General features: G+C 41.0%; 1 protein-coding gene across 1 annotated transcript in view; it reads left to right on the top strand.

Annotated features, from left to right (window-relative positions):
* st6gal2a (ST6 beta-galactosamide alpha-2,6-sialyltranferase 2a) overlaps window positions 1-13582 on the top strand; it is a 118655-nt gene that overhangs the window by 74232 nt on the left and 30841 nt on the right. The window contains exons 2-3 of the mRNA XM_060929673.1: window positions 2908-2960; window positions 6297-7181. Coding sequence (XP_060785656.1) covers window positions 6344-7181 — 838 coding nt within the window. The 5' untranslated portion in view covers window positions 2908-2960; window positions 6297-6343. The remainder of the gene's footprint in view (window positions 1-2907; window positions 2961-6296; window positions 7182-13582) is intronic.

Genomic DNA, 13582 nt, shown 5'->3' with positions numbered 1-13582 from the left:
TCTGTAGTGGTGGGACTGTCAACAACTTGCACTGTCTAAAAACACCCCAGAGTAGAAACACAAAACAGAACCAAGGGCAGTTCTACAGTTTAACTTGGAGAGACTCAGTTACCAGTTATAATATAGATATTAATGATAAGTGAACAACAAGAAAATGCAACAGAAATACTTCTGTAGCTCAGTGCAAAAGGGCATAGTCAATTGTGTTTTGTTTGGTGTGTGTGTGTGTGTGTGTGTGTGTGTGTGTGTGTGTGTGTGTACAGTATATCACCTCTCCTTCCATCATGAAAAATGCAATATTAGCTGGATTTGATTAACATTAGTTGAATGACTTGAAGCTTGAAATGATTAACACCAAAGTCAAACTAAATGCTGAGTGAATACACTCACTGGCCACTTTAATAGGAACTTGTTTTTGATTCTAAAATTCCTGTTCTCGGTTGGCAGGTATGGAATCCAATGTGCTTTTTTGCTCACCATGGTTATAAAGAATTGCTACGAGTTACTATATCTTTCCAGGCAGCTCGAACCATTCTGGCCATTTTCCTCTGACCTCTCTTATCAACAAGTCTTTTCCACCCACAGAACTGTCACTCACTCAGTGTTTTTTGTTTTTCGCACCATTCTGTGTAAACTCAAGAGACTGTTGTGTGTGAAAACCACAGGAGATCAGTAGTTTCTGAAATACTCAAACCAGCCCACCTGGCACCAACACCCATGCCACAGTGAAAGTCACAGAGATCACAATTTTTCCAATTCTGATATTTGAAGTGAACATTAACTGAAGCTCTTGATTTATATCTGCATGATTTTATGCATTGTACTGCTGTCAATTAATTGGCTGATTAGAGAACTGCATAAAACTGCAGTTGGATGGGTGTTCCTAATAAAGTGGCTGGTGAGTGTACTTCATATGCAGTAAAAAAGGGGGTCAAGGTTTTCTCTTCATGTTGCTTGGTTGGGATTTTTTTCTTTTTTGCTCTCTGTTTTCTATCTTGCATTTCCCCTTTTCTGTCCTCCACCTCTGTGTTTGGACCATCGACTGTATTAACAAGAGTCATCAGGAGATGACATATCCCCCTGGCCCCACATGAAACCCCACTCCAAATTTTCCTAACTTGAATTGGTTACCATGGAGATATGGAAAAAAATTTAAAAAAAAAAATCACAGAAATCCCAAATTGTTACAAGGCACAACTCTTCTAGTCACTTAACATAATTGTGAGGTTTCGTGAAAAAAGTTCCGAATAGTTTTTGAGTTATGCTCCGGAAACTAAAATGTTTACAGATGGATAAAGCAATAGCTATATCCCCCTGCATGATAGGCCGGGGGATTAAAAAAAAGGACAGCACATCATCTCTAAAAAGTGAAGCCACCACAGGTATAGCGCCCCTGCTGGCTGGTTGCAGTACAGTTTTTGGCCTCGCCCATCCCTGTGAGTTTCAGTGACAAAACGGCGTATTTTCCTTGTCACTTGTCTAAACTGTCTTTCCATCTACAGTGTCTAATTTGAAGTTAGTTTTCCCTGTGTTGATACCTGCACATTTTTTATTTTCCCCAAGACATTACTTTTTAGGCGGCACGGTGGTGTAGTGGTTAGCGCTGTCGCCTCACAGCAAGAAGGTCCTGGGTTCGAGCCCCGGGGCCGGCGAGGGCCTTTCTGTGTGGAGTTTGCATGTTCTCCCCGTGTCCGCGTGGGTTTCCTCCGGGTGCTCCGGTTTCCCCCACAGTCCAAAGACATGCAGGTTAGGTTAACTGGTGACTCTAAATTGACCGTAGGTGTGAGTGTGAATGGTTGTCTGTGTCTATGTGTCAGCCCTGTGATGACCTGGCGACTTGTCCAGGGTGTACCCCGCCTTTCGCCCGTAGTCAGCTGGGATAGGCTCCAGCTTGCCTGTGACCCTGTAGAAGGATAAAGCGGCTAGAGATAATGAGATGAGATGAGACATTACTTTTTACAACCTTAATAAAAACTATAAAGTAAAAAGGTGTGGATATGCCTGGGAATAACGTGACTGACAGCTTTTCCAGAAGATTTGGGTGTAGCTATCCAACTAACTTCACCACAGAATTTACCATCTTATACTTACTTATTCAAACTCTTCTGGACACATGCACTAATACAAACTGTTAGTCATTTCTATTAAAAATATTTGAAACATTGGGAAGTTTAATAGGAAAAGGGATAATTTAATTTCACTAGCACATATAGCTGCCATGATGGCAATATTATTTCCATATTAATGACATCCAGCCAGCCAGATATTGAAATTTGTGCAAAAGCCATTTATTTGTTAGTGAACATGTACACAACCAATAACATTAGGATAGGTTTTAAAAGTAGTTGTCCCAAATAATAAACTTTTAACTCACCATGGCGTGCACTGCTGACTGTGATCTAAACAAACTGCTCTTGCTGAAACCATGGTTCATCTATCAGCAAATGTCCAGTTCATGTCCAAGTGATAAACATCTGCATTATAAGCATCTGTATTAATGAAGTCTCTCCAGCTGAAACTATTTAAGCTGTTTGGATAGATGGAAGATTGATTACTACCATGAACACATTCTGCAACATGCTAGAAGGGGCGGGTCTACCAAAGGGTTGGGGTGTTCCTCACTTTGCCTCTTGTCTCTACTGTGCAGACTCTGGTTGCAAATTGGACAACATGGTGCAGGTATTTTGGCCTAATTTCTATAGAATGGGAATAAACAGGAGCACCCCATCCATGTTTTTATACAGTCAAGGGTTTGGACGATCATAAACAGACCTGGAGGACTGAAAACTTTGGAAAACCTTTGTATAGACATTTATATTTACTGAAATGGCTAGGCGCAGTTAATGTTTTCTTTAATGAGATCAGTATGTTTGCAAACCTCTTAACTGGATCCATTTTGTTTTTCAGAGCCTAACTGTATTACAAAGGAATGGCATCAAGCCAATAGGAAATCAGCTGAGGTGAGAATTGTGCTCTTCTCTACTGTATTTTACTCTTTCCTATTCTTGTCACCTCTGTTTCCTTGCTCTATTTTGATACTGTGCACGTGTCATGTACACATGCAAGCCAGGAACGCTCGAAAAGGGCTTTGTGAGAGTGAGTGAGTGAGTGAGTGAGTGAGTGAGTGAGTGAGTGCACTTACAACAAGAACAGAGCACAAGGCTAACCACTGACTTGTAGTGGTTTGCTTTTTATAGAATCTTTCCTGTTTTTAATAAAGCTCTGTCAGTTACATTCCAGAATAGTTCTGCATGTGTCAGACCATTGCATACAAGGAAACTCAGAACATAACAAATAAAAACTGGCCCATCCGTTACCTTCACTCAGTTCTCATATGTTTACACAAGGTATACACAGTCCCCTCCAAAGGTACTGGAATAACAAGGCCAATTCTTTGTTTACGTCTACGCTGAGGATGTTTGTGTTTGAGATCAAAAGTTGAATATGAGAAGTTAAATCAGAATTTCAGCTTTCAGTTCCTGATGTGTAACTCTAGATGTGTTAAACAACTTACAACATGGCACATTTTGTTTGACCATTGTTCAAATGATCAAAAATATTGGAACACGGCTGGCAGGTATTTCTTGTTCCCAAGTTGTGCCCTGTTGAATTGACTGTTTAAAGAATTAATAGCTCTGAATGTCTGTTTTTAGTTTGAGATCTGGGTTTTGTCTGTAAAGGCTGCATTTGTTGTTGGAAAAGATAAACCAACCTGAAGACCAGAGAAAAGCAAATCATTTTTAAGCTGATAAAATAGGGAAAATCAGAGTCAATGCACAAGCATTGGACAAAGCCAGTACAACAATTTGGAATGTCCTGAAAAAGAAAGAAACCACTGGTTTGAAAGCACAACCGGACATTGAACAGGTTGGCGAAAGAAAACAACAGCAGTTGATGAAGGAAACATTGTGAGAGCTGTGAAGAAAAAGCAGACAATAGTCATTGACCTCACCAACACCCACCACCAAGCAGGGATGAAGGTATCACAATCCACCATTTGAGGAAAAAGTGCAGAAATCCCGAGGCCATACCACAAGATGCAAACCACTCAGCAATGAGAATCAGAAGGCCAGACTGGAATTTGCAAAGAAAGACAGAGATGAGCCACAAAAGTTCTGGAACCAAGATTAACCACTCCTAAAATGATGGAAAAAAGTGTGCCAAAGTGTGGAATAGGAAAGGATCTGCTCATGATCCAAATCATACAAGCTCATTGGTCAAGCACAGTGGAGGTAGTGTCATTGCATGGGCTTCCACGGCTGCTTCTGGAACAGGTTCACTAATTGATTTTGTCTGCCAATTTACAGTGAAATGCGTCCAATCTTATTGGGAGGAACTTCATCAAGCAGCAAAACAACGACTCAAAACACACTGCCAACGCAAAGGACTTCATCTGGGGGAAAAGCGGAAGGCTTTAGATTGACCAAGTCGAGCGTTTTGTGATGGGAGTTGCCAGTTTGATGCAGTTATTGCAAGCAAGGGATATGCAATCAAATATTTGAGGTTTTACAGCTCTGTTCCAATACTTTTGCTCACCTAAACACTGGGTGGTCTGGCACTAATTGTCCCATGTTCAAAGTTGTTTATAAAATTGTATTGTAAGTATAATGAAATGGAACTTAATTTTGATCTATCATCTCAACCCGTAGTGGAGGGCGGCACGGTGGTGTAGTGGTTAGCACTGTCGCCTCACAGCAAACAGGTTCTGGGTTTGACCCCAGCAGCCGACGGGGGCCTTTCTGTGTGGAAGTTTGCATGTTCTCCCCGTGTCTGTGTGGGTTTCCTCTGGGTGCGCCGTTTTCCCCCACAGTCCAGAGACATGCAGGTTAGTCCAGGGCTTTTCAAAGTGTGGGGCGCGCCTCCCCTAGGGGACGCCAGGGTTTTTCGGGGGGGGCACAACGTCAGGAAAAATAAACCAGAATAAGTTACTATTGCGGACATTTAGTGAACTTCAGCTAGTCTTTGCCAGAGACAAAATGGATCGATTTTTAGTACCTAAAGCTACAGTGAGTGAGGAGACAGAGTCTGGGCCAAGCAAAAAAAGAAGGAAGTATGACCACGATTATTTAAAGTTTGGATTTTCATGGACTGAATCTGAAGATGCTCCACTGCCACAGTGTGTTGTCTTCCAAGAGGTGCTAGCTAACGATGCTATGAGATGTTTAAAATGTGTAAAACAAGATGTTTTAAATGTGTAAAAAAAAAAAAAAATGATGTTTTAAAAAAGCACAGATGTTTTAAATGTGTAAAAAAGATGTTTTCAAAAAGCACAGATGTTTAAAATGTGTAAAAGAAAAAAAATAAAAATGTGTACAACAACCATTTTTTTAAATACGAATGGAACATTAAGTATAGCAACAACAAAAATTGTAGGGGGGCGCTGTTGTTTATTTGCTCTCTGAGGGGGGGCTGACTCTCCCACACTTTTTGAAAACCCCTGGGTTAGTCTAATTGGTGGCTCTAAATTGACAGTAGGTGTGAATGTGAGTGTGAATGGTTGTTTGTCTCTGTGTCAGCCCTGCAATGACCTGGCGACTTGTCCAAGGTGTACCACGCCTCTCGCCCATAGTCAGCTGGGATAGGCTCCAGCTTGTCTGCAACCCTACATAGGATAAGCGGTTACAGATAATGGATGGATGGATCTCAAACCCTTCAGTGTATACCAAAAAAAAAAAAGGCCTTGTCATTCCAGTACTGTAGGGGACTGTATAATTTTACCGCTAAAATGAATGCCACACATCTTGATCTTTACAAACATGGTTAGTGAAATCTTACAGTGTAGTAAGATTTTGGGGAGTGTGGGGAACTGGGGTTTGAAAGCTATTACTGGGTATTTAAAACAAACTTGATTAAAGCTGCATCCTGTGGGGTTTTTAGTGGTATTAATGGAAGAGTTAATGTGAGATACTGACTCATTTAAAGGTGGAATTATATTGTGTCCCTGCAACCTTTAAAGACTATTGTAAAAAAAAAAAATCACATGTAAGATTACTGTTAAAGCCATTATTAAATTATGAAATCTGTCATTTCCCCTGATGACATAAAAACATATCTAAACCACTTTATAAAAGGCATGCCATTACACCTCTTTTCTGTATCTTTCATGTATTCATTTATCCCTTGAGCATTGCTATTCTTACGCGTGAATTATTTTTATCCTACAATTGGAGCACAAAAAGCCGTTCTCACTGTTATAATGTGATTAACAGCAATTAACAACGCTTTGTAAGAATATATAATTTCAGATCCGCCTTAATTCAGTCATTTGAACCAAACAAACCTGTCTTTTCAATCAGGCCGCCTGCTGAGCTCTCTCCTGTTGGGAAAAGAGGGCTCCTGGGAAATGAAGGCCAGTATGAAGCAGTGGCGGGTGGCTCTGGGGCTCATGCTCACCTGGGCACTGCTCTTCCTTGCCCTGTTCTCCTACTTTATGGAGTCACATGTGGATGAGGCCATGGCGCTCTCACACACCGATACACGTCGCCTCGCCTCTGTGCAGGGCAACACCCGCAGCTCTGTAATGATCTCTCACCAGACTTTGCCTGCCACCTCAGCGTCCGCAACCTTCAGAGCTCAGAAGGAACAGATACCCAACAGTGAACAGGAGGGCTATGTTTACTCAGATGCCCATAGGCTAGCAACCTGGTCTGTAAGCTCACGCTTAGACCCTGCAGCCCACAGCCAGGAAAGCAACCAAACCATCCCTCAGTTAGTGGACGAGGAGGATGAGGAAGAGGTGGTGGGAATGATTGATGAGGAGGGCAGGAGAAGAGTAAAGCACAAAGACACCAACAGTTGGTTTGACTCCAATCCAGAAGAGTTTAACTACTCTAAGTCAAAGTCTGTGGTGCAGCGTTTATGGCAGGGCAGTGCCTCACTGGACATGCTCAGTCCACGCTTGCAGAAGGCTATAAAAGATTACATGAGCAATAATAAGCACGGAGTGTCCTACAAAGGGCAGCGGAAGGCACAGACGAGTAGGACATACCTTCTGTGTGAGATGAAGAAGAAGGCCAAAGTGAAGACACTGGATGGAAAAGAGCTACCCTTCTCTTCACTGGGCTGGCAGAAGATCGTACCTGCTTTGCCCCTTGAGCGCCTCTATGGCACAGGATTCAGCTCCTGTGCTGTAGTCACCTCAGCTGGTGCCATCCTCCACTCCGGCCTGGGAAAGGAGATTGGTGAGTAAGCAGATGTGTTCAATTAATGTTAAAACATTATGTTATAGTGAGTGAATGCTGACCATCATGCCAGTCCGATAGGATGCTTTGTCTTGAGTGTATGCAAAAAAGAAGTTCTATATTGGCACCCATTTTAAAGATTAGTAAAAATGGTTAGAAAAAATTCACCTTTTTGTGAAGTAGCTTCATGCAGAAGCCATGGCCTAATGGTTAGAGAAGCAGCTTTGGGACCAGAAGGTTGCCGGTTGAATTCCCTGGGCCGGTAGGAATGGTTGAAGTGCCCTTGAACAAGGCACCTAACCCCCAACTGCTCGCCAGGCTGTTCTGGGTATGTTGTACATCGCTCTGAGTAAGAGCATTTGCTAAACGCCATTAATATAATGTAATAACAGTACGGCTAGCTTATATGAATACTGGTAAAATTTGTTTGTTTGGTTACTCACAGACTGAGGCCTTTCCCACGTATACAAATATTTTTGAAAACAGTTTTTACCTTTCTATTTTCATGAAAGTGAAAGGGCTTTGATTCATTATAATTTAGTACACATGATGATAAAGTGACTTAACTCAGAAATAATAGCTGCATATTGCAGTGAGGGATGCAAATAAAAAGAAAGATGTTATTGTTCTAGTTTGGTCAGTAGTTATTTTAATTTACCTAAGGCTAAGCATAATTGACAATGTAGATCATCTACACGTCACACACACTTGTACAAATTGACAAAATAGGCATGATTGTCTGTTTTAACTACATGATTTTAGTTTAAATTGAGTGCAAGTATACTGATAAAGTACTCTTAAATCAGGGTTGGTCGTATTTCCTGGTCAGCGGCTTATTTCCTGGATGGCGTCCTATATATGATTTCCTGTACAAAAAAACCCCTGAAATAATCTCCATAAAAATAATTATAGTAGTAAAAAACCCGTTCAAAAAAAATTATCAGGGACAGAACTGACAGAACTGGAAAAGGAAAAAAAAAAACAATAGCAGTGAAGGAGAATGCTATAAAGATATGTAAGAAATGGGGGTAAAGATAAGAAAATAAGAGGAAGTAATGAAAAGGGGGGGAAAAAAGTCAGGAGATCCTTTTCTTGGGGCAGATTTGATTGGATATGATGGTTTAACACATAAGCCAAATACACACAATGTGAGTAGTAATATGGCAGCCAGATGGCTTCACTCATCTCTACAGCAGGGAATGATTTTTATGTAGAGCTCAGTGGTTAAGACCCATAACACCCTCTGCTCCAGGGGCATTGTATCATGGCTGCCCCTGTGCTCCACTTCCTAACAAACTGCAATATGCAAAAAAAAGTACAACCCCAATTCCAAAAAAGTTGGGACAAAGTACAAATTGTAAATAAAAACAGAATGCAATGATGTGGAAGTTTCAAAATTCCATATTTTATTCAGAATAGAACATAGATGACATATCAAATGTTTAAACTGAGAAAATGTATCATTTAAAGAGAAAAAATTAGATGATTTTAAATTTCATGACAATAACACATCTCAAAAAAGTTGGGACAAGGCCATGTTTACCACTGTGAGACATCCCCTTTTCTCTTTACAACAGTCTGCAAACGTCTGGGGACTGAGGAGACAAGTTGCTCAAGTTTAGGGATAGGAATGTTAACCCATTCTTGTCTAATGTAGGATTCTAGTTGCTCAACTGTCTTAGGTCTTTTTTGTCGTATCTTCCGTTTTATGATGCGCCAAATGTTTTCTATGAGTGAAAGATCTGGACTGCAGGCTGGCCAGTTCAGTACCCGGACCCTTCTTCTACACAGCCATGATGCTGTAATTGATGCAGTACGTGGTTTGGCATTGTCATGTTGGAAAATGCAAGGTCTTCCCTGAAAGAGACGTCGTCTGGATGGGAGCATATGTTGCTCTAGAACCTGAATATACCTTTCAGCATTGATAGTGTCTTTCCAGATGTGTAAGCTGCCCATGCCACACGCACTAATGCAACCCCATACCATCAGAGATGCAGGCTTCTGAACTGAGCGCTAGGGATCGACCGATATGTTTTTTTCAGGGCCGATACCGATACTGATTATTATGGAATTGGGATGCCGATAACCGATATGTGCAACCGATAAATGTAAACATTATAATTCACATGAAATTAAACATAGCACACACTGACACAGACCTTCATATCCATGAAATGTATGTTTAATTGTAAAATTGAACATGAAATTTTGTGTAGGGAGATGCCAGCAGCATTTGTACAATAAAGTCAAACATTAGTTAGAATAAAATGAGAAATAAAATAATAATAAAATAAATATTCACCAATAAAAAAATAAATCACTCCCTACTATATTACAGCTTACCATTTTCAGTGGAAAATAAATGAAAATACACTCTGGATTCTTTTACACTAAGAACTAAGTAAGACTTACCAACTTCAAGTAGTTTTTAAATAACAAATCAAGTGTAGGGAGCTGCCTGCAGCATTTTTTAAAAAGTAAAATCAAACATTCAGTAAAGTAGGCTATCACTCCCTATTAGGAGCGGCTGCTCCTTTAAGAGTATATCGCTTTCTGAATCAGAAGCGCTAGCGAGGAGAATCACTTGCGCAAGAATTATAAATACTAGTCACACCTGGCTTGTTTAAATGTTCAAATAGCGCTTTATAAAGTTACCTAACATATACAAGTGCAATGCGCTTTTTGAGCACGAGTCACGTCATGAAGTTTACTCATCACCATAACAAATAGCCTTCTGTAGGCTAGGCTTGCGCTAGCCTACAGAACACAAACACTACGTTTTATTTCGTCTTCCCTTGACCACCTCTCTGTATGGCTGTCATTCTATTGTTCGAGTAGAACTACTGACACATTCACAACGTTTCCAGACGGGGATTTAAAAATGACTGCAGCCTACGTTATGTTGTTTCAGCGAGACTAGTTGGTTGTAGGCTAATTCAAGTGCTTCCTTCCGTAAGCTAAGTTTGCCTGGCTACACAGATGCAAATGGACAATTTTAACGAGTAGTAGATGAAGAATGTAAACATATAATGATGATGTGCTTTTGCAACTTGTGTGTTTGTGACTTATTGCGGGAAAAGCAGCGTGTCCTTACCTTGATACGGGCGCCTTGAAACAGTTCAGAGTGTTTAGCTGCGTGTGTCGATTGGCTATATCTCTTGTGCCAAACAAATCAGATGTTGTGGTGGGCGGGACCGTGCTCTTGAACTCAGAGAGGCGAGTGCAGGAAAGGACGTGCAGTGACAGTGGCGTTAGGAACGAAATGGCTGCAAAAAGGCATGTTATCGGCATATCGGTGGAAATTATGGCCGATACCGATAACCCTAAAAATGCAGAATATCAGCCCAATATATCGGCCAGCCCGATATATCGGCCAGGCCGATTATCGGTCGACCCCTACTGAGCGCTGATAACAACTTGGGTCGTCCTTCTCCTCTTTAGTCTGAATGACACGGCGTCCCTGATTTCCATAAAGAACTTCAAATTTTGATTCGTCTGACCACAGAACAGTTTTCCACTTTGCCACAGTCCATTTTAAATGAGCCTTGGCCCAGAGAAGACGTCTGCGCTTCTGGATCATGTTTAGATACGGCTTCTTCTTTGAACTATAGAGTTTTAGCTGGCAACGGCAGATGGCATGATGAATTGTGTTCACAGATAATGTTCTCTGGAAATATTCCTGAGCCCATTTTGTGATTTTCCAATACAGAAGCATGCCTGTATGTGATGTAGTGCCGTCTAAGGGCCCGAAGATCACGGCCACCCAGTATGGTTTTCCGGCCTTGACCCTTACGCACAGAGATTCTTCCAGATTCTCTGAATCTTTTAATGATATTATGCACTGTAGATGATGATATGTTCAAACTCTTTGCAATTTTACACTGTCGAACTCCTTTCTGATATTGCTCCACTATTTGTCGGCGCAGAATTAGGGGGATTGGTGATCCTCTTCTCATCTTTACTTCTGAGAGCCGCTGCCACTCCAAGATGCTCTTTTTATGCCCAGTCATGTTAATGACCTATTGCCAATTGACCTAATGAGTTGCAATTTGGTCCTCCAGCTGTTCCTTTTTTGTACCTTTAACTTTTCCAGTCTCTTATTGCCCCTGTCCCAACTTTTTTGAGATGTGTTGCTGTCATGAAATTTCAAATGAGCCAATATTTGGCATGAAATTTCAAAATGTCTCACTTTCGACATTTGATATGTTGTCTATGTTCTATTGTGAATACAATATCAGTTTTTGAGATTTGTAAATTATTGCATTCCATTTTTATTTACAATTTGTACTTTGTCCCAACTTTTTTGGAATCGGGATTGTATATCACTATACTGTACTTCTATGCAGAGGTGGACAAAGTACCTAACTTCATCACTTAAGTCAAAGTACAGATCCCACTGATCAAATGTTAGTCCAATACAAGTGAAAGTTGTCCAGTCAAATTTTTACTTAAGTTAAAGTACTGAAGTATTTGCTTTTAAAAATACTTAAGTATTAAAAGTACATTTTCTGTCAACACATTGTTGTATTATTGCCACAACGCTTATAATACCTCATGCCTCTGAAGCAACCGACTGGATTTACTTACTTACTTGTAGAACCTGTAGAGTAAACACTTGGTAGAATATTACAAAATGAAACATAATTGAACTGAAAAAGAACCATTGTCTTTTTTTTTTTAATTGTAACACTCCTCCCCACCCCCACAAAGCAGCATGGCAGTGTTCTGACCCAGCTCTGGCAGTGTGCACACATGTATGTTAATGTGTATGTTAATCAGGAAGACAGTGGAATAGCTGTAAATGCAGCTTGCTCAGAAAATAAAATGATAATCCAACCTGATTAAACCCAGGTCCACACCTCGAGCCTAATAACCGCCCAACAGCAACACTGCTTTAAGCAAGACAAAAAAATGCAAGACCATCATCTGACATCAAAACAAAAAATTCCAACAATTTGCTGTGACTAACTAATACAATATTATCCATTTCACAGATCTCGTGTGCGTGCGCGCGTATTCATGCACGTATGAATCTGCCTGAATCTGCCTGTGGAATCTCATCTCATCTCATCTCATTATCTGTAGCCGCTTTATCCTTCTACAGGGTCGCAGGCAAGCTGGAGCCTATCCCAGCTAACTACGGGCGAAAGGCGGGGTACACCCTGGACAAGTCGCCAGGTCATCACAGGGCTGACATATAGACACAGACAACCATTCACACTCACACTCACACCTACGGTCAATTTAGAGTCACCAGTTAACCTAAGCTGCATGTCTTTGGACTGTGGGGGAAACCGGAGCACCCGGAGGAAACCCATGCGGACACGGGGAGAACATGCAAACTCCACACAGAAAGGCCCTCGCCGGCCCCGGGGCTCGAACCCAGGACCTTCTTGCTGTGAGGCGACAGCGCTAACCACTACACCACCGTGCCGCCCGCCTGTGGAATCATGGTAGTTTAATGTTAAGCGAGCTAGTCAGTGACGCTCCACCTAGGAGTGACTAAAGTTGCTAGATTTTGCTAGCAAAATCTTTTCAAACTAAATCATATTGGGCACCTAACTTTACTAGAAAAGAAAGATTTCTACTTTTTTTTTAATTTGGCAAGATTACTCTAAAATATTTCTGAAACCACTTCAGATAAGTTAACGTTATTCATGTTAGCGTAACTCTGTGTTTACATGCTAACTAACAGTGTCCAAGTTAACTAGCTGTGTTAACGTTAGCCGTGGACAAGGTGATGGCAACTTGGCGGGAAAATCCATAGAAAGTAATTTGACTAACCAGACTGCATACAGTGCTCAGCGTAAATGAGTGCACCCCCTTTGAAAAGTAACATTTTAAACAATATCTCAATGAACACAAACAATTTCCAAAATGTTGACAAGACAAAGTTTAATATAACATCTGTTTAACTTATAATGTGAAAGTAAGGTTAATAATATAACTTAGATTATACATTTTTCAGTTTTACTCAAATTAGGGTGGTGCAAAAATGAGTACACCCCACTAGTATCTGGAGCAAAGCTAAATTGTAGAGTACAAATGTCAGCAATGACACAAGACCTGAGAAAGAAAATTTCTTTACACCACAAAGGTGAAGGCTACAAGAAGATCAGCAAAGCTTTACTTATCAGTCAGAATACTGTAGCAAAAGTGGTACAAAAATTTAAGAAAGATGGAACTGCAACCATCTCACTGAGATGTCCAGGTCGTCCACGGAAGTTAACACCTCGACAGGAGCGTCTTCTGATGAGAAGGGTTGAAGAAAATCGGCATGCAAGTTCACTGCAGTTATCTAAAGAAGTAGAAAGCCAAACTGGGGTGACTATTTCCCGTGGCACAATACAGCGTACACTGCAGAGGAATGGCATGCATGGATGCCGTCCACGAAAGAAGCC

The sequence above is a fragment of the Neoarius graeffei genome, chromosome 9 (genome assembly GCF_027579695.1).
Source record: "Neoarius graeffei isolate fNeoGra1 chromosome 9, fNeoGra1.pri, whole genome shotgun sequence".
Classification (NCBI taxonomy): Eukaryota; Metazoa; Chordata; class Actinopteri; order Siluriformes; family Ariidae; genus Neoarius; species Neoarius graeffei.
This window is presented reverse-complemented; position numbering and strand designations above follow the sequence as displayed.